General features: G+C 39.7%; 2 protein-coding genes across 4 annotated transcripts in view; one reads left to right on the top strand and one right to left on the bottom strand.

The window, feature by feature from the left end:
• Cenpp (centromere protein P) overlaps positions 1-26,226 on the top strand; it is a 216,905-nt gene that overhangs the window by 82,198 nt on the left and 108,481 nt on the right. The window lies entirely within an intron of this gene.
• On the bottom strand, positions 286-24,568 carry Aspn (asporin). Of its 2 annotated transcripts, none has more exons than XM_063227340.1 (8): positions 24,546-24,568; positions 17,169-17,455; positions 14,321-14,433; positions 10,314-10,527; positions 9,184-9,294; positions 5,034-5,127; positions 4,221-4,359; positions 286-1,463 (listed from the first exon to the last, which is right to left on the bottom strand). In XM_063227340.1, the coding sequence occupies exons 2-8, from the start codon at positions 17,425-17,427 to the stop codon at positions 1,266-1,268; spliced, it is 1,128 nt and encodes a 375-aa protein (XP_063083410.1). In that variant the 5' UTR covers positions 17,428-17,455; positions 24,546-24,568; the 3' UTR covers positions 286-1,265. The 2 variants fall into 2 exon arrangements, with proteins under 2 accessions (XP_063083410.1, XP_003468293.1); XM_003468245.5 differs by lacking the exon at positions 24,546-24,568 and adding an exon at positions 23,979-24,210.

The raw sequence follows: 26,226 nt of genomic DNA, 5'->3' as shown, positions 1-26,226 counted from the left end.
TTCTGGGAAAAAGAGACCATATTTTTCCCTTCTTAACTTTGATATACAAACCTTCTACTTACTCTTATATATCTTTAATATTGTCTTCCTCCCACCTAAAATACAGTGAAAGTCTAGTTTAAGTGAAGGTGATTTTCTTTCATGGCATGGAAATTAAGTTTATATTTTAGTACTGTTACTCAGAATGAACATTAGTGCTTCTTTAATAAATATGTATAAACTAGAGTTTTCTGACAAGTAGTTTATGTTCCTGGGCTGGAAGAAAAGAATCAAACCAAAACACAGTTCTTTTATTTCAAACATATTTTTAATGATGTTTTCCTTATTTTCTAAGTTAGAATGCCAATAAAAAATACAAATGAGACTACTTATGACTTTTGTACAGAATTTTCAGCTTTTGTCTGTTTTATTTGAGGTTGTACCAGTTCAGATATGTTTCTTGTTCTCCAGTCTGTGTATATTTGAAAAGACAAATCAGTACAGAATTCATAGCATGTAGACCCTTCTGAGCTAGATCTTCCAAGGGGACACCCTGAAAATACTCCTTGGAGTTGAGGTGACATTGTTCTATAACCTAATAACTGACATGCTATTAAAGGCTTATGATAACTGATAATAAAAATGTGAGTTACATTTTATATAAACACTCACTACAAATTTTTACAAAGGTTTTAGAATCAGGTAATAATTGTATAAAGAAAACTGCTTTAGCTTCAAAACCAACTCTTATTAATAGTGTCTGTAGAGTTGGTTTAATACTTTAAGTTTTATTTAAGATAGTTTTAAACATGAAAGACAGGCTATAACACATGAGAATTTCATTATGATTATCTTAAATCATAACTTCACCATGATTAGAAATATTACAGTACTAAAGTTATTAAAGAATAGGAATAGTATAATATTCTCTTCATATAGCTGTCCTTGTCAATTTTATTTTTCTAGCAATTAAAAAGCACACATGTTCTAAGTTGGTAATTCCATTTACAGTACAGTTGTTTTTAAGATGCACTAGATAAAGGGTTAAATACGGAATTTTTACTGAGAAAGAAATGGTAAAGCAAGAGATGTTTGCACAATCATTTTATGCAGAAGAAAACTACAATAGATACTTATTTCTCTTAATCCTTATGTATCAATAGATGGCAAAATTCTGCTGAAATTTTTTGTCATTTACCGTATGGGATGTGTTCCTACCATTACCAATGCATTCAAGTATTCCAAATGAAAGAATTTTTGAATTTTATGTTGAGCTGACATCATTGTTACTTTCTGAAGTTCCCAACTTGAACACTCATTCTGCTCAAAACACAACGGAACGTTGCAGGTTGTATTTCCCAGTACTTCACTGGGTTGTTAAATAAACTTATTGCACTGTAGAGAGATTTCTTCATCTTTGGTATTGTTGGACAGAAGTCATTTATTCCCACTTTGGCAATTGAGTTAGAATGAAGAAAGATTATCTGTTGTAGGAAGAAAAGAATAGGTTTAAAATACCCAGTCAATGTAAAAGGAAGATATTCCGTTTATATTCATTGTTTGTTTGTGGCATTACTCATCTGCATTTTCACTTAAATATGCTTGTTTATATGTATTAAGTAACTTATAACTATTCAGGCTCCTGTATTGTATAAGAAAGTGCTCTAGAAATGGGGTTGTATAGCACAGAAACGAGTCAAGACCCTGCATGCTGCCCGGTCAGCTTGCCACACAGCTCTTCCACACCCGCCCCATCTGCCTCACCCGTACTTCAGGTGGGCATGAGTGATTCTGTTAGAACTGGTTTTTGCTTTCTTTTGTTTTGCTTGTCTTTTTGAGACAGGGTCTCACTATGCAGTTCAGGCTGACCTTGAGCTCACTTTGTAGCCTAGGCTGGTTTTGAACTTGCAAGGATTCTCCTGCGTCAGCCTCCCAAGTGCTAGGATTACAGGCATGCACCAACCACGCCAGGTTCAAAGTTAAAATTAAACATATTAGAAATGAACAGAGGAATGAAATTCAGTGCTCTGTGAACTTAATTCACTATATATTAAAATGTTAAGATATGTTTTTCCCCCCATGGGTACCAGGGATCAAACTCACAACTGCGTGCTTGTAAGGTAGGCGCTTATACCGCTGAGCTAAATCCCTAGCCCCTACTATATTAAGATGAAGAAACAATAGCTGGCACTTTTTTGTGGAAAAGAAGACAAGCGTAGAACTGCTTTTTGTGTGTGTGGTTTTACAGAAAATCTCTGTCTACATCTTCAGTGTATATTTGTAGCATAACATATTTGAATCCTTTGCACTAATGAAAAATGTCAATTTTAAAGGCTATGAAAATCTTTTAAATTATTACTCAAAGAATGCGAAACTTCTGTTTCCGTGATCAACCATTCAATTCCTTTTTGGCCTTCTGGAATAACAGTGAGATTTCTAGGAAGTAAAAGTAACCTTTTGCTGGCAGAGTTGGTTTTGACCTTCCGTCAAAATTCTGCCTTCATTTCTTGCAGAAGGTGATCCGATCCTCACCACGAAAGGTCTGGGCATTGCTAAAATGTTTTTATGTCGTGGTCACCTTTCCTGTGTGCTCTATGAGTCATGGGGTTTTGTAACAGATCCCTTACATGGTTCCCTTATGCTCAGGAACACGACAAGGTATGCTTTTCACTGCTCTGAGATCACCGTGAGTGAAAACACGGTGAGTATGTGGTTTATTTGGTGGATAGTCACGGAATCGGAGGCTCAGGAGGATGTGTGCACATCTCTGTGCTTCTCTTCACTAAAAAAGATGCCAACAAGAGTACAGGATTGTACGAGATGATAAGCTGGCACCTGAGCTTGAGACAGGGTAGCTCAGGCTGTGATCACATCCGACAGAGGTCCTCTGCTGTGTTTAGAACCACCAGAGACCGCTGGGTTACCCACATCTGCACAGAGCACACGCTTTGATGGCCGGGTGTCTGGTGAGTAAATCCGGTTTAAAGGTAAATGAGAAGGACATCAGAGAAGCAGAGCGCTGATTGAGTTTGCAGAATAATGTGTGTCTAGGGGCTGGAGAAAGTAGGTCCCCCTAAGAATGTACCCTGGAAGGCTACGTTCTGGTCCCACCCCTTGCTCTCCGCCCTCTCTCCTTCCTGGAGGCTATGAGGTGAGCAGCTCTCCCTGCTACACTTTCTGCCATGATGTTTCTTCATTGGAGCCGCTTGGTCCGCCCCTGGCCAAAAACTTCTGAGACTGGGTCAAAGTAAACTTTGTGTCATTGAAGTCCTGTGTGTCAGGTGTTTTGGTCCAGCAGCAGGAAGGTGATTAACACAGTACTCGGCCCCGTTTTATTTAATCGGGAGATAAGGTTTAAGCAAGGGAATCCCATGAGAAAAATAGATTAAGATGAAATAGTATGATACAGGGCTCCTTAATCTGAGGCCCCTAAATGAGAATCAAAAGACTGTGAAAAACCTAGAATTATGTGCAAAATACTGTTTTGATATTCTGTAACCCTGCCAGCAAGTTAAAAATTGTAACATAGGGGCTGGGGATTTAGCTCCGCGGCATAAGTGCCTGCCTTGTAAGCAGGCAGTCGTGAGTTCGATCCCTGGTACCGATAAAAAGGAAAAAGACAAAAAAAAAAAAAAAAAAGAATTGTAACATAAGAAAGGAACAAGTTTCTAATAAGGAAGAACAGCAAGTGACAAAATGTAAATTTCTTTTTTTCTTTTTGTGGTGCTGGTGATGGAACCCAGGGCCTTCCACATTCAAGATACACCCTATACTAATGAATTATATCTCCAGCCCAGTGCCAGCTTTCGATGCTCCAAATAGTGAATTTTAGTTACTTAATAAACGTTTTAAAAAGCATACCTACTTCCAACCTAGCACCATATTGATAGTGAACATACCTGGATCCTGACTCTCTTGCCCTATACTGTGAAATGTGTCCAGAACCCAAGCACATGTGGCCCTGCCTTAGAAACTGTGGAAACCTGAATCAGCGATGTTGGCGTCTGTGCCATGAGCACCTCAGCAGCTTCAGAAGGAGAAAGTGGATGTTGAAACCTAAGCTGCTGGGTCGGGGAGGTTTTGGGTCCTGATGCTGTCCTGTCTGGTAAAACGCCTCGTTGCAACCTGGGGAGTCGTGATGTCTGAATTACCCTTGAGGCTTGCTTGGTCTTTGTTTGCAAAATTCTAAATGTGTTTTATAAAAGTGTTTGTATCTACCAGATGCAAGTACAATATTTTACCTGGAGGTACTTCAACTCCTGCAATCCTGAAGGAATTTTTTTAAGTTTGTTATTTTCCAAATGTATTTCTCTCACACGAGGTATGTTAGCAAAACTTCCATTTTCAATGTCTGCGATTCTGTTGTTTCCTAGGCCCAGCCTACAAATGATAATAAAATGTGTCAGTTCTTATGCAGATGGTAGGGTTTGATCAAGTTAACTGAAAATACCACAACCCTATTTAGAATATAACTTGTTTACTATCTTGTTTCCATGTATAGTCACAGAAAATTGGTTCCTGGTTTTTTTATTTTTATTTTTTTAATTTTATTTATTTATACTTTTGAGAGACAGGGCCTCACTGCCCAGGACAGCCTTGAACTCACAGTTCCCATGGCTCAGCCCCCTCAGTAACTGGGATTGCAGGCATACACCTCTGTAATTTGCCTTCTTGGCTTTCATAACCTATTTCACTACATAGCCCCCCTCCTCGCACACACATAGATACTTCAAATATTATCTGTCCTAAATGCACCAAAGAGAAGAATGTGTAAAATGTGCTTTCTTTTGGCCTCTCCCATTAGCATAAACAGTAGTAATAGTGCTACTTTCTCATTTTTCCTTCACACTCTCTAGTAGCAACAGCAATGATCTCCACTGGGGCTGTTACTCACATTCTCTGAGAAGCTTCAGTAATGTTTTAATCCTATGTGCTATACTTCTAAATTAAGATTCTGGTCTCTTATGTGCATATACCAACTCCCCACAGTGAATGTGATTGTTACATACTACAAACATATACTAAAAATAAAGTAAGACTCTGGCAACTTTTACCTTTGTAGTTCTTTGTATCGCTTAAGATCCTCAAGTTCCACAAGGGAAATTTTATTAAAATCTAAATGGAGTTCCAGTAAGGTTGATGGTAGGTCTAACAAGAAAAGAAAGATGTTGTTAGATCAAGTAAGGTCTTACCTCATGGCTGTTTATTGTCGAGTTTTAGGTTATGGGTTTAAATAGTTATTTGTCTACCTTTAAAAATCTTTTTCTACCAAAAGTTTCAAGTATGTATAAAATAGAAGATATTATTGTAAACCACCAGGCTGTCATCCAGCCTTAACCTAGCTGCTTTTTTTCTGCTTTTACTTCATCTATCCCATTTATTTATGGACATATTTATGTCTTTTTTTGCTAGTGTGTTTAAATTCAAATGCCATACACAAATAGAATTTCACCTGTTTAACCGGGTGTCTAACTTTAATAGATAAGGTCACTTTTTTTTTAAATACCAATCACCTTGTCAATATTAATGTCTTAACACAATTAGTAATGATTCTTTGATATCATCTAATACTTATCTCCACTAGTTATAGCATATATATCATTTTATAGTTAATTTGTTCAAGTTGTGATCCAATAAAGTTTAGAGTACTTTGATGTTTATCTCTTTTAAAATGTTTTATTTTCTATAACGTACTGCTTCTTATCGACTTCTTTCAGGTATTGATTTAAACATTCATTTTGTGGATTTGACTCGCAATGTCTAAATGATATTATTTATCTGAATCCTAACTCTTATTTCTATGTCCTGAGCCTCAGATCCAAAGCCAGGCAGATGGAAGTAGAGCACCTTTCACTTGACGGTTTTGGCATTCATCATGGATGCTGTCTTGATTCAGTGTTCATCAGTAATCGGGAAGTGGTGACTTACTGGTCAGGTGGTTGGTTTGTCACTTTGTTTGTGAGGTCTCTTTCTGTTGCCCGGGCTGGCTATACAAACTCCCAGGTAAAAGCGGTCTTCTGTCTCAATCTGTGTATAGGTATGGGCCACTGTGCATGGTTCGGATGACTATATGAATTTTGTTTTTCTTTTTGTAATTCTGGGCTTGCTGAAATTCATCTCTAAACGATTTCCCTTCATAATTATTTAGTTACTTGCTAATACAATTTTCATTAAAAATCTTGATTCTTTTGCACATTGCCCAGGGATGACCAGTGAAGATATTTTTGTTATCATTATAAGTAAAGAATTTTACTCTATCTGAGATAGTGAATCCATAGCAGTATTTGTTCTTTGAATTAGTAGTAGGACTTTTATTTGTTTAATAAATTATGAAGTGATTCTGCAGTGCCCCAGCACCTGGCAGGCGCCCAGTGAATATGTACCTTTCTCTTCTCTCTGACATTGTGACCTCAGCCTTTCCGAATGTTTGGAAGCTACAGTGAAAGAGACCAGAAGACTCAATCAAACTTCATTTAGTTAGTCCTATATACAATGTATTATCAGCCAGCGGTTTGGTTTTTGCTGTGAAATTTCCTTCCTGGGTTAGGGCTAATGACTAATGAAGATAATTGAAATATCCTTATGAATGTCAGTGATCATCAGGGCTGAATTTTAATTCCAGTATATACTTTGAATTTTAAAATAAATAAACTCAAGAACAAGAAAATAATTCCTTTAAACTCAGAAGTTTCTACAGACTCAGGACCTTGCACTTGCCAGGCAGGTGCTTATGCCACTGAGCTGTATCCCGAAGTTTCTATTTTTAAAAATTCTTATTGAGTAGAATTATATTTATGGAATAACTATAATAATCTCTCCAATATGTAAGACAAAAGCTCGCATCCTCAAATTCCTTATATTCTCAATGAGATCATCATTCATGCAAAAATTACTAGGAAAATCAATGGTGCAGTATAGCAGCCTATTCTAACGTAGGAATTCAGAGAAGAGAGGAAGAATTTGAGGAGCTTTGTGTCCCCAGGGACCTATGGAAGGTGAGTGCCTGAAGTAAAGAGCAGAGGCTGATCCTGGAGAGGCTCAGTGACTATCAACAGATATCAGCGTGCTGTTAACAGAGACACGTTTTCACTCTGTGTTTCCAGATGGGTGCCTCCTGCTGCTACCACACACACGCGTGCACGCACACACACTGTGATTATGCACTGGAGTTTCCGAAATGAAGAAGGAGGATATTTCACTCCTGTGAACTCTTCCTAATGAGGACCCCAGGGCAGTCTGTCCCTTCATCCATTAGTAGCATTGGGACAGGCAGGCATCACATTGTAGCTATAAAAACAGCAACAACAAAGCTGGCCCCTGAATGCCAGATATTGAAATGGTCGTTAATTGAATTTGAAAGATTTTATTCTAATTTAAATTTCTAAAGACTTAGTGTTCCTTAGGCTTTGGAAAAAATTTAGGAGCTTCATGAAATGTTAAAGCTAAGATATTTTTTGACATTTAAGGAGAAATTCTAATAAAGTGTTTTCACGGTTGAGGACAGCCCCTTAGTGTGACTGTAAGGAGAGCTCCAGTCTGCACGTGAAGGATGGCTGTGCGTCTGCCACCCAGCGGCTCCTACCTCTCCATGTCTTTGTCTCCCTTTATTCCACTGCAGCTGCCTTTTAGGACGGGGATTTTAAATACTTATCCTATTGAATAGAGGTAGACTTTTATCACTGTTCTAAATAAACTTTCTGTAGATGTATAAATGTATTAATGTGTTTTTCAGGTTAGAAAAATGATCTTCCCATCTTACTTTCCATAATCTTTCACCTAGTTGAAACTAAGTGAGAGATTGTGACATAATACCTTTGCTTCGTCTTAAATTCCTGTGCAACTTTGTTTTGTTAATCTCTGAATGAGGTGAATGGTAGTGATTACTACAAAACCACCACTTTTATGGTTGCACATTTTTGAAAGGCAGCTTTTTGGAAGTGAAAATGTTGATCATATGCGTTATTTTTGAACCAAGTAACATCAAAGCCGAGAAGACACAGACAGGCAGACACACTATGATCTGTGGGGACAAAGAAAGTGAGACTTTGAGCATGAGTTCAAGTGAGCCATCTTATGTGTGATAGAGCCAGTCACCAGACAGGAATCGTAGAAGGAACGGTTCAGAAACCCGGTCATCTTAACAAGGTTAAGAAGCTCAAAAGAGAGCTCAGAGCTCCTCGTGGTAGGGATGATGTCTTAAGAAGCTATTATGGACGGGCCAGACAGTCCTCACATCTTCCTCTGTGTTGTCAGACTGATCTTGACAGCACCCCTGGTAAGAAGCTGGCTCAGTACCCGGTGGCACATCCACTCCTGGCTGCCCCCATCTGGCCTGACTGGCTGCACTCAGCGGTACAGCACAGCTGGTGACCAGGGGCAGCCCCATCTGGCTGTCTGAGCTTTTTCTGTCTACAGAGTTATCCCCCTCTGTTGTGCCTCATGGAATGACAGGTGTGCCTCACAGAATAACAGATGTGTCAGGAGAGAAAGAGAATAGAGTCTATTGCTGCTTACTATCTATTCTTAAACATTCTCAGTGTTTTAGTGTCAATTAAAGTTAGTTTAATGCTATCAGAAAATCACTACATAAAAGAAGGATAAACTTGAGACTTTTATAGGTAAATGGGTGCAATTTGAGACCATATTCATAGGTGAAATAAATCAGACTCACACTGTAAATATTGTATTTGTCTTCCTGGTGTGAGAAACTGAGAGACTAAATAAGGTCCAAAAGGTGCCATAGATATTTTGAAATGGGAAGAAATTGTTCAAAAGGATAAAGGAACTAGGATGGGAGAAAAGGAAAAGGAATGAAGAGAAAAGGAAAAATACAAGATATTCTACCAGTTTCTCTTAGTTCTTTGAAAAGTTTGTGCTAATGTTGTTTAGAGAATTTTTTATGCCTGTATGTTGTACTCTGAATACTTTAAAGATAATACACAATGCGTTAACTATATTATTTTCCTGTTCTTTTGTTATGAAATTTTGTTTTACTTTTTTCCATAAGATAAAAAAATGACTACATACAGTTCTCTACATGTATGTGAGAAAATGCTTTCATACTTTACTGTTGAGATACATAAATGAAGATTTATAATTGTAGTGTGGTTCTGGCATCATACACTGTACAACTTACACCATTTCTCTTAAAGGACAGTGAAAGACATAATTTAAAAATAACTCTGTCTTAAAGTAAATACAAACCTTTAGGAATGGAGGTTAGTTTGGCTTCAGCAATTCTCATGTGGAACACTGTCACCCCCTCAAATGCCCCTTGCTCTATTCCACTATTTTCAAGAGGATTTGCACTCATTTCTGTGGAGAAAATGACTTGATTATCACATAGTCTATACAAAAAGGAAACTCAGTGTAAGGCACATCCTAAGACTGTTTCCAGGCAGTGTGAGTTTCGTGGTTCACACTCATTTTTCTATGTCACCTAGAAATTACATGATTAGCAGATTATGTTGGGAAAACGCTAGTTGGAAGCTGTTTAGTCCAATGCCGGGTAATAGATTGAATTAGGTGAATAAATATACAAGAATCTTGGTTAGGACATTCAGATGGATAGTGTGAGGAGATGGCATGGTTACGTGGTAAGTAGTAAGACTAAAATGTCAGTGGGGTTTAACACATTCACAGCGGGATCATCCATGCATGACTGTCCCAACAGATGGCTTGTACCCCGAAATGGGATTGTCCCATGCCATGCCTCCTGATAGGACAGTCATGCGTGTACCACTGATGGTTCAAGCTGATAGGAATGTGTTAAAATATACAACAAAAAATTGCCTAGCTCAGTGATCTTTGGTTTTGGTTTTTTGATGTAGGGTCTCATTCTATAATTCAGGCTGGCCTTGAACTCACTGTGTACCCCAGGCTGGGCTCAGACTTATAGCAATCTTCCCGCTTCAGCCTCCTGAACCCTGCGGTTGCAGGTGTATACCAATATGCCTGGCTTAGATCATTGATCTTAAAAAAAAAAAGTTAACCAAAAATTGAGTTTACATTCCTTATACTATCTGCATTAATTCATACATTATATTTAAGTATACATACATCAAAAATACTATCCTAAATAACAATAATATAGATTTTATTAATTAGGATCCAGTTCCAAAAATAAAAACCTTACTCAGTATTTCAAAGGAGACTTCTCAAGAAAAAGACGCAGTATTCACAGTATTAAAGAACATATTTTCTGTAAGGGCTTGAAGCAAAGATTCAAACATTAGTTTTGGAAATTATCCTTAGAAGTTAACAATGATAGTAAAGTCTTCTACATTTGCATGTTGACTATGATTTCAAGATGTCCCATTCATTAGAAAACTTACCCAATACGTGCAAAGCATTCATTCCTTTGAACGTATCCTTCTGTATTTTCTTAACTTTGTTATCGTGGATTCTAAGTTCTGCTAATGCTTTGGGAAGATTGAGTGGGATTTCAGTTAGTTGATTGTGGGATAAATAGAGCCTTCGAAGTTTCTTTGTAGTTTGAAAGGTTTTGGGATGAATTTTTGTTAACTTGTTGTTGTTCAGAATCAGAGCCTGGATGAAACACAGCAGTTACATAACATTAGGAAGTGGATTTGATTTACCGACATTCCACAATTATTAACCGTGGAAATCAATAGTGACTTACATCGTTTGCATACTTGACCATATAAAAATTTCCCAACTCATCCTAAACTTTAAAACAATCAGTATTACTTTACATATTTTAAATGTACTGTGCAGTTGGAGCGGTGCAGAGCTTTGATGATTGGTATTGTGCTTTGGGTTTAATACAGACTCATCTTTTTTATCTTTGAGTCGGTGGTGCATTCACAAGGCTGAGATTCCAATTTCTACTTAACTCGACATGGAAGTGGCCAATGATTTGTTTACCTTTAATCTTTCTTTAAAACCTATTTATTATATGACAACATATAACTATTATGAGTAGTGCATACTAAATAGGATTTTATCTACTTTGTTTTTTTTTTAATTTTAAAAGGAGTAGAACGGAATAGTAAAATGAAACAAAACAGAACAGTAATAGGACAGTAGGAATCCACGATCCTTACTGTATTACATAGTTATCCTCTAACTAGTTGCCCAGACCACCCAGCCCCACCAGGCCTGCAAAGCTGATCAAACAGCATAAATGTCAGGTTGCTTCCCTACTTGAGTTAATTTTCATCTGGGCCTGTGCTGTGTCCGGTCCTTACGGTAGGAGGGGCAGGAGGCAGAGGCGGCTTCTTCGCCGCTTCTGCTTGGCAGATTTTATCTGCTTTGAAAGTCTCACTTCTCTCCCGTGTACTGCCTACCGTTTATCATTTCTCCCAGAATACAGGCCTGTTAGGAGAACTACGTACTGAGTCCCCTCCGTGTTCTAGCATACTTTCAGGCACTGGGGAGGTGACAAGTGGATCCTGACAGCCCACCCCTACTCCGTTCTGTGGCTGTTTCTTTCTGCTGTAGGGCAGTGCTCTCAGAGAATATCTCACCAGAGAATGAAGGGCTTTTACCAGGGACCAGCTCCTTTGAGATATGTTTTGGAGCTCACGGCTGCCGGGTGACCATTCATCCTGGTCTCTTGGGACTATAAGATGCTGGGAAATGGGAATTTCCAGACCCAAGCTGGGAAAGTCCTGGGCAGTTTGGGTCTCAGCCACTCCCATAACCATTTTTATTGCAAAATAACATAGCTCATGCCTTTTCTAATCGTCAACTTATACAAAGTGATTTTCAGTATATACCAAGGGTGATGGCAAGGTACTTAGCAACTTTAGGAGCTTTTTGTCCCTCTAATAATCTACATGAGTTTTTAAGGAGCAGACTTGGATTTGAATTTTCTAAGGAGCCAGGCAGGATTCATTTCTCTTACTCACTTTGTCCACAGTTCGTTCTACAGCAGTCTTTCCTTCCAAACTGACTGAATACGCTGTATTACTATTTCTCACAGTTGTTTTTCTGTAGCAAAAATCCACACACTCTGGCTGCGAGTAAATGTGAATTAGCACATTGGCATTTCGCTCTCTTTCCTGACTTTCCTTCCAGACGAACTGCTGCTGTGAAAGGTTTCTTTCACCTGAGAAACTTAAGGCCTAGTGAAAACGGGGAAACAACATCTTGCTGCCCACTGTCTAAACAGGCTGCTTTCCGAGTGATGTCAGCTGACAGTGTGTTCCCCTTTTACTCAAGGACACTGAGCAATAAGGAGGGGGTGATGACTTGGTAGGACAGAAAGATGTTTGCGCATTTTGCCTCTGTCACATGACATTAGCAGAAATTACTGTTCTCCTTTGCGTGATGCACATATGGACGCAGTGAAGAAGATGACCGCCCTGCCATCATCCTGCAGGTGATGGTCTCACGTGCCCTGCTTCAGTGAGATCCGGACGTGGTACACGGAGCTTTGGTCATTGTTTTTTCGTGTTTTGTTTTTCTGGCCAAAACACGCTGTTGGGAGTGCTAAAGATGCACAGAAGGAAGGATGTGTGATAAAGCCAGAGCAGAGGTTTTCATGTAGTGCAGTCAGATGCCGCCCTGGCAGAGAAACTGCAGGGCAGTGTTTTCTGTGTTGGCTTTTATATGAGGAGTCGGCTATCACAGAGCCCTAGATTCATCCTTTAAAAACTGTGGCTCTGTGCAGGGACAGAAAAAAAGTGTAGTGTGCATACATGGACAGCAGGTCCTGATGAATGTGTCTCTGTAGCGGGAAAAAGGGAACTCAGAGGCCTGAGGTGTTCTCAGATGTCACTCATTCTCTAAACGAATCATCCTTTACATGAGAGCCGCAGTGCAGAGTAAGCTGCTGACACTAACAGATTGATAGAATGTCTGAAACGTTGTGATTCTCTTTTAAGATGGGTATCGTAAGTGACATTAAATAAATGTCTTGTGATTATGCAAGATATCTACATTCAAGTGGGAAGCGTGTACTTTAATTAAAGTGCTGTACCCCCCGGCACAGTGGCATATGCCAATTGCCCAAGCCACTCAGGAAGCCAAGCTAGGAGGATCATTGGAGCACAGGAGTTTGAGGCCAGCTTGGGCCATACCAGGAGACTCACCTCAAAAAAAGCACTTTCCATTCGTGCATTGGGTCCGTCTACTCACTGATACTCTGGAGGTCCCTGCCATTGGTGAGCACCTTTCATGCATACGCTCATTTAATCTTGTAACCTCTCTGAGATCTGTGCTATCACTATACCCCCCTTGAAGCTGAGGGAAGTGAGACCACTTTCCCATTGTTAAACACTGGGTAGAGCCAGGATTTGAGAGCCCAGGTGTACCTGACTCATAATATTCACCCTGAAATATGGTGCCACACAAAACTTGACTGAAGGAGTATTAAAGAAGCCTAAGCATACTTCTGATACCTTTTAGGTTCTCATTTCTCTCAGTAACAGAATGCATGTGTGTCTAGTCCCTGTAATACTTCTAAACTACAGTGAAATTATAATATAACAGATTAATTTAAAACCTTTTTATGGCTCTGGTACGGAATATGACATTAGCTCTTGATCTTGTGATTGTTTACACTGGATGTGGTTTGAAGAAGGAGTAAGAGCAGTCATAAGCTATGTTTCTAACTTTTCTCTTAAAATTGTGCATATATCTATGTGCATGCACACATATGTTTTTTTATTTTTGACCTGTAATGGTAGAATAAAGTCTCACAGTTCTCCAAAACTTTCTGTGATCTGAAGTTAGTGGGGTAAGCTCAATGAACCCTTGGTAGAATCTATTATGTTACTGCTGATTGTCTTAATAGTTAAGTGAAGTATCTCTTATAAAATAAATGTATGCTCTTCTAGTTGCTTTAAGTATATGTATGTACTATGCCACTAGAATACTAGTGGCAAACATATGGCACATTTTTTGTTTTTAAGATAAAAGGTTTAATGTAGGAGTTTTTCTAACTAAAACCTCAGTATGCAGGTGTTATTGCAGTGTTGTCACATAAATAAGTGGATTTTGGGTTACAGTTTGGGCACTTGATCTTTAAAAGGTTCATCATTACTGCTCTGTGCTAATGACTGCTATAAATATTTTCTTGTTTATTTTACTGTACAGTGACTGTTGTTACCTGATTATAAACCCATTAAGCACCATTAAACTCTCAGCCTCATGTCTTTAACCTGGCTGTTATTCAATAAATATCAAATGAATTAAATTATTAATTGGATAAATTCTGTAATTTTTAACCAACTAAAACCTCAATGAATGCAAGGATTTTATGTCATATTTCACCTATAGAAAAGTAGACTTGTTGACACTAAAACAATATAATCTTTTCAGCAATGATAGATTTTTCACTCAAACATTTGAAAATAAAAGTATAGATTCTCACATAAAGTGAAGTGAGTCCTTTAAAGTCGTTTTCTTTGATTTCCTTAATTTTGTTATTTTGAAGGTCAATCATTCGCGTATCAGGTGGAATGTTGCTTGGGACTGAGGTCAAACCTGAGAAATAAAGAAACATATTACAGATACTGGAGAATTCCACAGAAGCCTCAATTCCTAGTATGATGGAGATCCACAGCTACAAGCTAGCATTGTACTGATTACTAATATTGTAGAGAGACATATTTTAAAATCCGTGGTTTTCATTAGGTTACAGAGAACTTAGTAGTTGTGGCAGACGACACAACCACTGTTTTCAGAAAAGCCTCAGGACCTTTCAGGGAACTCATTTTTGCAAGGTGTCTGTCTGGGACCTGGCCCCAGCTTTTCAGGTTGTGGTAGTGAGAAATGGAAGCATAAGAATCTTGATGGTTTTTAAGAAGACTCAAAATGTAGACACTGTACTTAGAAAACAGGTAAATTACTCTCTTGTCCGTTATCAAAAACTTCGTGCCATCCCTGGAAGTGATCAGTGCCCAACTCATCCTAATATTTGGATTTACAAGTATTTATTCCTGTGTTTCTCTTTATTAGCATCCGAACGTAAAGAACATCTTTACTTTTAGCAGCCACAACATTCAGGGGTGATCATGGTTTCCTACCCTGTACTGGAGGTCCCTGTTAGTCCCCATCTCTCTGTACAAGTATGGAAAACAGCTGTCTTCTGTCATCTCAGAATGAGATATGACTGCGTATTTCTTTTTGTGTAAATACTCAGACATCAGTTACATGGCTAAAAGACCTGCAGTATCTCCCCCTCGTGGATAGAAACAGACGAGCTGGAAGTGTCTGCTGTGTCAGGAGCTGTCTGCAATGTGCTTCTTCCTTCCTTGTTATGCTCTCCATGGATAGCCAGTCTGCGGTCATTGGGCCCTCTTCCTGCTTATTCATATGCTCACCTCCTGCTTATTGGTGGACTTTCCATGCAACAGTTATGCCCGATGAGCATGAGGTCTTCTTGTTTTTTTGCCAGCATTCATTATGAAAATGTTTAGGAAGCTGTAAGAATTTTACAGTGAAAACCTGTATTCTCCATACTTACTTTGTACCATCTTACTGTATCAGACTTGCTGTCCACCTCTCAGTTCCTCCCTTTGATGCATCTCCAACGGAGCTGCAGACACTTGCCATCTTCTTTTTCCTTCAGTGCTGACCAAAGAATCCAGAATCTTGCACACGCTAGGAAAGTGCTCCCTCGCTGAGCCTGCAGCCCAGCTCTATTTACACACTTTTGGTAGAACTGTCTTTAATCCCCACAAATAATCGTACGTTTAATGTCCCTACATTAACAAGCTGAATCTTTTGAGTTTTACTGTATTATCCTAAGTATTTTTTCCTTCTATACTTTAAAATTAGCAATGATTTTCAAAAGTTGAATCATCGATAAGAAGTGGACAGTAGGTGCTGGGGACTTAGCTCAGTGGTGTAAGCACCCGCCTGGCAAGCATGGGTCGTGAGTTGAATCCCCAGTACTTGAAAAAAACAAAAAAAGAAAAAGAAGTAAGGAGTAACTTGAGTTAAAAGGTAGAGTCAGTTTTATCACAATAGGTTAATTTTGCCGTCTTTGTATATAAAAGAGATTATTTAGGTTTTAGAAAAGGTAAGTCCTGTGGGAAGATGGAGGTTTTTTTAAGAAAGATTCTGCATGGTGGGAAGGATTTGCCCCAGCTCCGCCTCTGTGCAGCGAGCTCTGCAGAGGGTTTTGTTTCTTGGGGAGGAGTGACGAGCATCCAGACCCTGTCATGCCCATGTCATGCAGCCCATATGGTGTTTGTGCCACCCTCTCAGGTAGACTCAGGGCAGTGCTGATGGGCCATCAGCCGGATGGGCAGCCAGGGCCAGGCCCCGGCCTGCAGAGGAGGGCAAGTCTCAGTGTCTCCTTTGTTGGACACAGCAAAACCCACTTCTTGGTGTGTAATCCCATTCCTTGCATCTCTATAAGCAGGGCTGAGTGTGCTCTTCATCAGAGATAGTTAAAAAATAAGCTACTAAGCAGAGTTATAAATTTAAAGACACCTGATAGTTCAGCCTCTTCAAAACAAATAGCACATTCCTTTTTTTTTTTGAGGTTGGGTTCTGGCCTTGAGCTCACTATGTAGTCCAGGCTGACCTTGAACTCAACAGTGGTCCTCCTGCAATCCTCCTGCCTTACTCTCCCAAGAGCTGGAATTACAGGTATGTGCCACCATGCCCAGTTTACATTAGCTTTTAAATGTCCAAAAAGATATCACAATTCCGTATAACAGATTTCATTGTTCTGGGCAGGCACTTTATTTTCTTACCGTAGAATTTTACTGAAAAGTCTGACCTGCTGACACACTAAGATGTAATGCGGTGAAGATCATGAAAATGAAGCACTTCAATTTAATTTTGGAAAGCAAAAAAATGTCTTTTCTGTAAAAGCTCCAGTTTTCCTCTGTTCTGAGTTTTTGAAATAAATGTGAATGCTTTGCAGTTTAATGTGGTCTCCACTTAAATATTCATGTATATATGTCGCAGTGCTGGGAATGCAGTTCAAGGCCTCAGGTATGCATTCTACCTCTGCCTGCTTATTTTTCTTGTAGTAAGGCAGCTCCATTTCAGACAGACCTTGAACTGCTATCCTCCTGCCTCAGCCTCGGGTAGCTGCGACTATAGGCGTGCACCATGACACCCAGCTCCCACATAAACTTCTAAAGGAAAAAAAATTTTTATAATCATTGAGAAGATTTTTAAATTTCTTCATGACTTTTCCTATCTTTATTTAGTCAGAATAGCAATTTGGGGGTAAAAGCAAAGTTGATTTATGCGCTTACCTAGATCAGAGCAGTGCACAACCCGTGAGTAACACTGGCATCCAAACGGACATGTCGGGAACAGATCAAATGGGAAAAATGGGCTTATTGGCTCTTTTGTTGGAAAAAGAGAGTTGTCGTCCTCGTCATCGTCGTCGTCGTCGTCATCTGTGTCTTCCATATCCTTCAGCATTAAATTCTTCAGCGTCACGTGGGAAGGGCTGAGGAAGGGTTTGGCGGAGCACGCAGCCAAGAGCAGCAAGAGCACGAACTCTTTCATGCTGTCTGTGTAGAAGGCTGGTCTAGGACTAAACAGACACTGGGTGTTAAGTCAGAGTTTACACAGACAGTTTCTGCAGCTTACATCTCGACGCTGGCAAGAGTACAGTGTAATAGCATCTTAGCCATTCGTGAATAGTATAGGAGGAAAGTTCCATATTTTTTTTTTAAAGCAGTTCAGCAGTATAGTATGCTTTAAGAGTTTTAAACCTATCTTTGTCATTCACTGATTCTAATTTTTGGAATCTAGTCTCAGGAAATAATTCTTAGCGCACAAAGTTGTTCATCAGACAATTATTTATAATAGAAAAAATGACACATAAGTCCAGTAATTAAAACAGAATTATAAGATAAAATAGGATGTATTTGTCCCATGAAATACTTTGGAACCCAAAAGTCTATTTGCAAATATGCTTAAAAACAGACAATATTATTTTTGTGCAATAAAATTGTGTGTAAAAATATCAATCCCTCTTAGAAATATGCAAAAAGTACACAAATACGTTCGATTAACGATAAACTTTAGTGTGGAATCTACAGATGACTGGTGTGTTTTTTCTTTAATTTTTACAATGAGTCATAATTTTACAATCAGAAAACTTTTTCTAAAAGCAGAAACAGATTATCAGACTCAACTTTTCCCTGAGTCTTTTCATTGCCTTGATGCCGATGTCCCTTTGAAAGGAACACTCTTGGCACTCCGAGGTGATGTGCACATTTTTCCTAGCTTAGCTCTCTCTGCCTTCTCCAGCCTCACTGTTATTGTTGCTCACTTTTTCCACAATGTCATTGGGATCTTTTCCTTCTAATTGGTCCTACCATCTGATGTCTGGGCCAAACTGTCTCATGTCCAGACTCTTTTTTGTTCATTTTTTCACAGCTTCTGTCTGATTGTGTGCTTGTGATGGAGACTGGCTTGTTTTTACATGTTGGTTCGTTTAAAGATTCAGCAAAACTGGAATGTACTAATGAAAACTTTCAGGGTACAGATTCATTGCCATCTGATGACAGGTATTCCTACAGGTATATTTGCATAGCATAGTTTCTTAGTTAGCACCTGTGAAACCTGTACTTTCTCAAGAATTTTCAGAAATTAAAAATACTATGGAATCCAAACTGTCATATCCTAGAGCTGCCTGTTGTTGAGAACAAGTCCTGGCAGGAGGGCACCTGCACATGACCACAGCAGAGGATTCCTCCCGTGTCCCCGTCGCAGTCCCCCTGACAGGGCATTAGGACTGCATTGCTCGCATGCCACCAATGACTGAGCGAGCCTTCTGATCCATCAGGGTTGGGCCAGTGTCAGGCAAGCCTACCGCCCTGACCCTTGAGTTGTCCTGCTGGTTACTGTTTGCCAGAAACCTGCTTGAACATCTCCCCATGGGCATGGTTTTTCCTTGATTTAAGAATAAGAAGTAAACAGATGGATGAATTGACATACAAATTTATATGTGACATGTCTGTTTCAATCACCAGAACAGTTTTAAAAAATCCTACCTTTTAGTTATTAACCTACTAATTACTTTATGTAATTTTTTTATATGCTCTAAAATTCTGAATGGTGACCATTTGACACTAGATAGCTGGCGAAATATGTCTGATATCTCTGTCATAGGAAAGGGATTACAGGATATATATGAAAATGACAAAAACTTTTTCTAGTTTAGAGATCTTATCCTGAATAGTATTTTAAAAGGTCTCCCACCTGTGCCTCCTTTGGAGGTATTAACTTAGAACTTATTCTGCACTCTTCCCTCATAAGAGGAAATGGGGTGCAACGGTCTTGATGACTTCTCCTAGGGTCACCAACCAAGCAGAAACGGAACCAGAGCTACTTCTCCTGTGTTCTGGCTCTCTGTTCGGCTCTACCTGATGAGTCACCCCCATGGAAGGGCTCAGTTCTCTAGTCCAGAAATCTAGTAGCTCGCAGGCATATACTATCATTTTTTCTTTTTAAAACAGACTATAAATTGCTGACCTTCATACGTCTGTGTAAAAAGGGGCACCTGTGTACCAGATTTTGGCTGGGAAGGGCCTGGCATGGAATGGGTGTGTGGTAAGCTTTGTTCCTGCAGGTGAGAGATCCTGCTGAGAACAATTCCTGGTGGTGGAAATTAACCTGCTGTGGTGGCTGCCTTCCTGTAGCCACTGGGGGCCTCCCTGCTGGTCATTCTGGAAATTCTGGTGTGGGTCATGGTGAGGGTCACCTGGACTTCACTTTCAGTGACCCTGTGCTCTTGTCTCAGCCTCTCAGCTGCCTGCCTACCTGTGCTTTTTGACCTCAGAGACTCCCTGGGGTCTGGCTCTTCAGTGTTTAGTACCCAGCTTTTGTTCAATCACCAAAATACTCTTTCCCTAGAAACTCAGTTCTTGGTCCTCAGCTGAATCACATCTTATTCTTGATTCCAGTTTATTCTTCATTGTTTACAAATTTTAGTTCATTCTTCCAGTGAGCAGTTAATACATGGCCTTGGCTATGAGGCACTTAAGGTTAGGGTCATTTGAAGTCCTGTCTGGCTTAGTTCGAGGTTGCTGGAGTGAGTGAAGGAGCACTTCCTAAGCACCCACCGTGGCCAGGCGTGGTGTCAGGGTGCTGAATGGTAGACGGAGCACATCTCCTTCCCCATCCTTGCGCCTCCATACGCAAAACATAGCCACAACTCCTAATCAGCTGCTCCCAGATTACTATGGGTTATTAATGTTAACATTTGAATATCAGGTATACGGATAGGAAACTAAGAATAAAAAGCCCAAATTAGTAAATGGAATGGTAAAAGACAATGTCAGCTGTATACATTGGCTCTACAAGTGAGGTGATTTTTGACATTACACGTGGGTCTCCAGAGATTTGAAAGTGACTTTCTTTACCATGTGTCTCTTTTCTCCTTGTAACCCTCACTCATTGTTTCAGACCACCAGAATCAAAAAACATCTGTAAAATCATACATGCATATGAAAAATGCAGAGTATATAGTACCCAGGTCGAGCAATGGTCAAATTACAAGTAGAGCTTTTTTTTTTCCTTTTTGTGCCTAGCTTTTAAAATTATGTTGCTTTAAAATATTTTAAGTATCAGTCTGCCAACAAATCTTTCCTTACGTTGGTCCTACATAGGTACTTCAGCCTTTTCCTACCCCTTCTTTAATGTTTAGTTGATACCACAAATGGTAAAACTAAAAGTTTCTAATGTAAGCTATTCTCGTCTATTTGCCCTAAATGTCAAACAAAGACATCTGCACAGGAAACTGTTTTGGAATCTACAATTTCTTGAGGACTAACCCCATGTTTTGGCCTATAGGAAGTGAAGATTTTAATGATTTCTTTTTCAAGTGGTTGGTTAAGCGTTTTCTCATAGAAACTTTGAGCTGTATGGGCTTTAGCTTTGAGGGGTAGAACAGAAAAAGCTAACACATACTGTATCTGCAATACAGTGCTAAGAAAAGACTGTGGAACCTAAAAAAATCATGAGTAACAAAGGGAATGTGTTAGTGTTCCAGCGTGGGTGCCAGAAATACATGTTGGTTTTCCTTGCAGCCTGGCAGCCGGAGTGAGGGCTGACTTTGCTGCTGTGCACAGCACATGCTGAGGCCACAAGATTTGTTTAGCCATGTCGCTTCACGGCTCAGGAACAGCTCGCCCTGTGCAGGCGGGAGCCTCGGGCTGAGGAGCAGAGAGGATGATGAGAGCATACAAGCAGAACAGTGCTTCTTCTCCACGTCTTCCCACCACCACGGGTCCCCAGAACATATGGCAGGATTCCTCCACTTCTCTGTCTTTTTCTTTGGCCGACAGATTTCATGAAAGCCTCCCTGCCTTTGTTCAAAGCTGAAGTAAGATGAAAATAGGAAACCAAGTCTTCTGCCTGCTAGCTTTAGGATGGGGCAGCCCTGCAGTTGCTGATGAGTGTGGGGTAGATGGGCCCCCTCCCTGTGCCAGCTGGGCCTGCCAGTTAGTTGAAAGCCCTTGCTGGTGGCGAAGGTTCCAGAACACTTTGGCCCACCGGTCTTGAATAGCTCTAGTGAAAGCACTCGTGGGGAACATACCACCTCCAGTGCTGTTGTGCACTGCTGCCCAGCTATGGCTGCTAGCAGAGTCTTCGTTTTGAGACTGAAGAGTGAGGCCAGCCTTGGTTCCTTGAGGACTTGACCATTCGCATTTTGTCTGACAGGGCTGAGTCTCTGCCACCAGCGGGGTGAACCCCAGTGTGAGCCCCACCCCTCTTCCTGTGCTACTGCGCAATTGTTTACAAAGGGATAAAGGCTAGAATGTCTGGAAGGGAACATTATATAGCAGTGCTTTTTCTTACTATGCAGCAAGAATAGAGACTGAATGGATTATTAACTGTTTGCTATTTTACATGATAGGCCTTTTTGCTTTATTTTAAAATTTAACTTTTTAATATGGTTCCAACTCAATTTTATTAGTTTTGGCAGTATTCTGACTGTGCTATTTTTAAAACTTCAAAAAATATTTATGTCTTGTTCTCAGGAAGACTCAATATTTCCCTGATTTAGAACAGTTTTGCCAGTGTTTTCTACTCACAGGATGCTCTGGATTTGGGAATGAAGTTTCTCTGACTCAGAAGACTATTTGGAATATTATTCCAGGGCTGCTGCTATTCCTAATAAATCATGGCCCATGAAAGCGCAGAGAGGCCCCTGAGACATTCCTCCCAGGGCACTCTCTTTATAGAGGAAGAAGCTGAGGCTTCGGCTCCCAGAAACCCCTGGAGCCGCAGAGCTGAAGCGCTTTCTCGCTCCTTGCTGGTGGCGCTTCCCCTGTGCTCACAGCCTCTCTGTCTGATCCTCAGCTCCTGGTTCTTCTGGATGGTAAACAGACTTTCTCTGGAGGAGACAGCCGGGTTTTCCTAAATGTTCCTAACAGGACTTGATGCAGCTAAGTGTATAAGCTTCTCTTTTACCACTTCACTAGCTCACAAACTTGGAATGGAAAATCTGTCTAAGTGAGATGGTATTTCCTGTCAGACTATATTAGGTAAATAAGTCTGCGTGCTTTTAAAATCCTGATTTAAAGGTCCACACGGCAGCTTTTCCTTCTGCCTGAAATGCAGGTACCACTTGCAGGATTCAGTGTGCAAATGTGACAGAACATGTCACGGGAAGCTTGCAGACTACATGCAGGCATGACAAGGGCACGCCCTTGTGAAGCAGCAGAAGTCCAAGCGCGCACTTGGAAGCTGATTTACAGCACCATTTGTTCACTGATCCTTTTGAAACAACATTTTGAGAAATAATTAATTTTACCTTAGAAGTGTGAATAACATTCTGATTAAAGAATTTTGGTCTACTTTTCCTTGTATATTAGATTTGGTTTTAGGTCCGTCCCCCTTCTCCCCGCCACCATTTAAAAAAATCTGTCTACTGCCTAGCTGGTATTTAAAAAACAAAAAGCTCCAGGTTCTCCAACATTAGATTTCCTGCAATGCTTTAACACTTGTGCTTATAAAGTTAATCACTTTTGTCTCAAATCTTGAATCAGGTATCACAATAGTCAATTTTAATATAATGGCTAGAAGATACAAAAGACCATATAATTCCTTTCTTCCCACTCCCACGCTATATTGCTTAATGCCCAAAACAAACTAAAAACATCAGAATGCTTTTGTGTGTTCTCTCTCTCTCTCTCCCTCTCCTCCCTCCCGCCTGCCTGCCTGCCTGCCTGCCTGCCTGCCTTCCAAATAATGGGAGGTAAGACTACTTTATTTTTAGAGTGATGAAACCCCTCAGGTTCTCTGTGACTCAGTCCCAGCAGCACAGGGCTGTCTTCCGCCTGCCACACCTCTGAACAGATGAGCATGAAGTATGCTGTGCTCCAGGGAACAGGCTCCTGAATACATTGCTTAATATTTTATTAAAGATTTAATAAAAATTTTGCTTTGGAAGAGGATGGAGGAAATACTTCTATGTGTTAAATTCTCACTGGATTTTACTAAAAGAAGTCTGTAACCTTTCGCATGAAATATGGAAATGGTTAAATTTTTTCCTGGAATTATGTAGATTTCTATTTTAACTATTAACATTTCATTGCCTAAATCAGTTTACCAAGAAAAAATACATTCATATTTGTAAATAAAAATGACATTTTGATAATACAAATATTTTTAAAATATATTAGAAAATATCATAGTTTTAGGCTTTTAAATAAATATTTATTGTTTCATTTACTATATCTGTAATATTCTAGATTTCATTATCAGTAGTTTTTAAATGTTGTTTTCCTGAAAGAACATGTCTATCAAATGATTTTAAAAATCAACCATGTTAGCATTTCTAGTAAAACATAACAAATTTTCATTTAGCTTTTTAAAAAGCACATAATTATGTTTAAAATTTATTAAGTACAAGGCACAAAACTAGAGTAATTTTAGCTGCAAACTAATGTTGCAAATATTGATTTTTTAGAAACTATAGAGAAAAGCTTTCAGCTTTACCATATTATTTACAAACATTTACTGATCACATTAGTGTCTCCTTAGAGTTCACTATAAAAGCATTCTACCCTGGCACATGTAAGACAGACGTGAAAACATACCTTGTCAGAAGGGAGTAGTTCTCTTGCAAGTAGAATTTATCCACCCTGTACTATTTATCTATAAGGTAAATGTTCTCAGACAGTGTTTAAGAAGCAACGAGGAAAAGGTGCCTCATTTATAAGAAAAAACACCCTGTAACACAGCCCCTTGTGTGGCTGCACCCTGGGTGCCACTGGAATAAACTGCTTCCACAGATTAGTCCATGTTAGTACTGAGGAGCGAGATTAAAACTTGTTACTGCTCATATGTTTTCCATCACTGTTTGTACCGGAGCCAAAACTTCTAGCTAAACTCTAGACGTCTACTGGAAGATTTGGAAGGAAAAAGAAGAGTTTAATAATGCATGCAACTGGCCATTAAAATTGTAGTAAAAGTTCCTCAAGAAGTACCTGATTTGAAAAAAAATACCTTATGAAATTTACAAATTACAAGTGAATTATTTACAAGTGAACAAACACTTAAAAATTACCATTTCAGAAGTCACCCTGAATGAAGTCATAAGGTATTTATCACTCTTGGTACAGAATCCCAACAGTACAGAAGTTTAAGCCCAAACTCTAACATACCTGAGAGAGGAACTGTGTTTTTGTTGCCTCCTAATGACCAAAGTTATTACATTAAGCATCTGTCTCAAGACTTGTTTTTCAAAAGCTCTCAACCCTGCCATGGTGTTTCAGGGAACTGCAGATCAGAGCCTGAAAGCTGCTGCCTGGCACAGCATGTGGTGTGATATTGAAAGACTTATGCAGCCAGGTGACTACTTCTAGAACCAGTGTCACTTTCCCAGTGTGAGAGGCTTGGCTGTGCCTTTGTGGCTGTTGAGGGGACCGAAGAGTAGTGAAAATGCGTTGTCTGAGAAGAGCATCATTTTCTGTGCCTCATTTTCCTCTCACTGCAGGAGACTGCCCGATTCCCACATCCACTAGGACCTAGTCGTTTAAGAGGGGATATTTGTGGTATGCTAGGGACAAAGACCCAGGGGTGTGGGTGACCCCTGTAGATCACCTGATGATTGCGTGGATTTAGAGCCAGCCTATTTTCAGAAAGCATTTTTATGGATTAGCAGAACTGTCCTTTTATAAAGAATCTGATCCTCTGTTGTGCCTACTCTTAAGAGTCCCAGATTGTAGAAAGTGAATCAGCTACACCCACAGAGAGAACACTTGTGTCTCATATGTGCAGCAGCTAGCCTGTGTGCTCATCTTCCCCCCACATAAATAAAACACTGGTCCCTGGGCCACGAGTCTGATCATAGCAGTCACCTCTGCGCTCCTGTACTGCTGGCCCTCCTTCCGGCTCAGGTGCTGCTTCAGCCTCCAGCGCCCGAGGGGGTGGCTGCTGACCTAGCTGGGTCAGAATGCTGTGTTCTCACTTATTCTCTTACATTTTAACTGCAGTGTATCTGTTAACTTGATAAATTGGGAGCAGAATGAAGGTATGGACTGGGTTGTGTCCCTCCCACAGCATCCAGCATCTGCAATCACAGGATTGTCATTTACAGGGAACTCGGGTAAAATTCGGTTTGTCCTACACAATATTTTGCTTTTTAACCTTTTCTCGAGTGCATATTATAAAGATATTGTAATGTTACAAATTCATGAATTCTCACAGACTCATCCATGCTCCAGAAAACCCCAGCATTTCCCCAATCCTTACTTATCCTCCTTAGGGACTTCAGCACCACAGGTTGTTCCCTGAACTTTATATAAATGGAATCATACTGTCACCTCTCTCTTGTGTCTTACTTTTTTCACCCCGCATTATGTTTTCAAGAGCTGCCCTTGCTATTGCGGTTAGCAAGTAGTTCATTTATCGTGCCATACAAAATTTTGCTATAGAAATGTACCACAAATTGCTTATGTAATGTTACTTTGGCATTTAGTGCAGCAACTACCAAAAATGGTGAATGCCAAATAGATTATCTTGCCTGGGGCGGTTAGTGAGTCACAAGGCCACTGATACCTACGTGTTCTCTCTTGAATGTCGAATTCCAGAGAAACGATGAGTACTGAGACAAAATTTTTGTACCAAAATTTGTCAGGTACCAAATTCAACAAGTTTCAAAGCACTTGAGTACCAGTATATGATTAACTTTTGAAGAACTCCTGTCAACATTTTATATCTATTTTGGGGGGTCATATGTATGCATTTTTATTAGGGAGAAAATTGCTATATTTAGAAATTATAAGATTTCACCTTCTCTTGAGAAATCAACTTTTGCCAGTGCGTAGTTCCTCCGGACAGCTG

This window comes from Cavia porcellus, unplaced genomic scaffold (genome assembly GCF_034190915.1).
Source record: "Cavia porcellus strain 051 isolate PalLab524CR breed Dunkin Hartley unplaced genomic scaffold, mCavPor4.1 scaffold_17, whole genome shotgun sequence".
Taxonomy (NCBI): domain Eukaryota; kingdom Metazoa; phylum Chordata; class Mammalia; order Rodentia; family Caviidae; genus Cavia; species Cavia porcellus.
This window is presented reverse-complemented; position numbering and strand designations above follow the sequence as displayed.

Coding starts and splice junctions, on each gene's coding strand:
- Aspn (XM_063227340.1), bottom strand. CDS start 17,427: ATGAAAGAGTTCGTGCTCTTGCTGCTCTTGGCTGCGTGCTCCGCCAAA. Junction 9,295..10,313: donor GAATGCTTTGCACGTATTGG/GTAAGTTTTCTA, acceptor TTTTCTCCACAG/AAATGAGTGCAAATCCTCTT. Junction 4,360..5,033: donor CGATACAAAGAACTACAAAG/GTAAAAGTTGCC, acceptor TATCATTTGTAG/GCTGGGCCTAGGAAACAACA.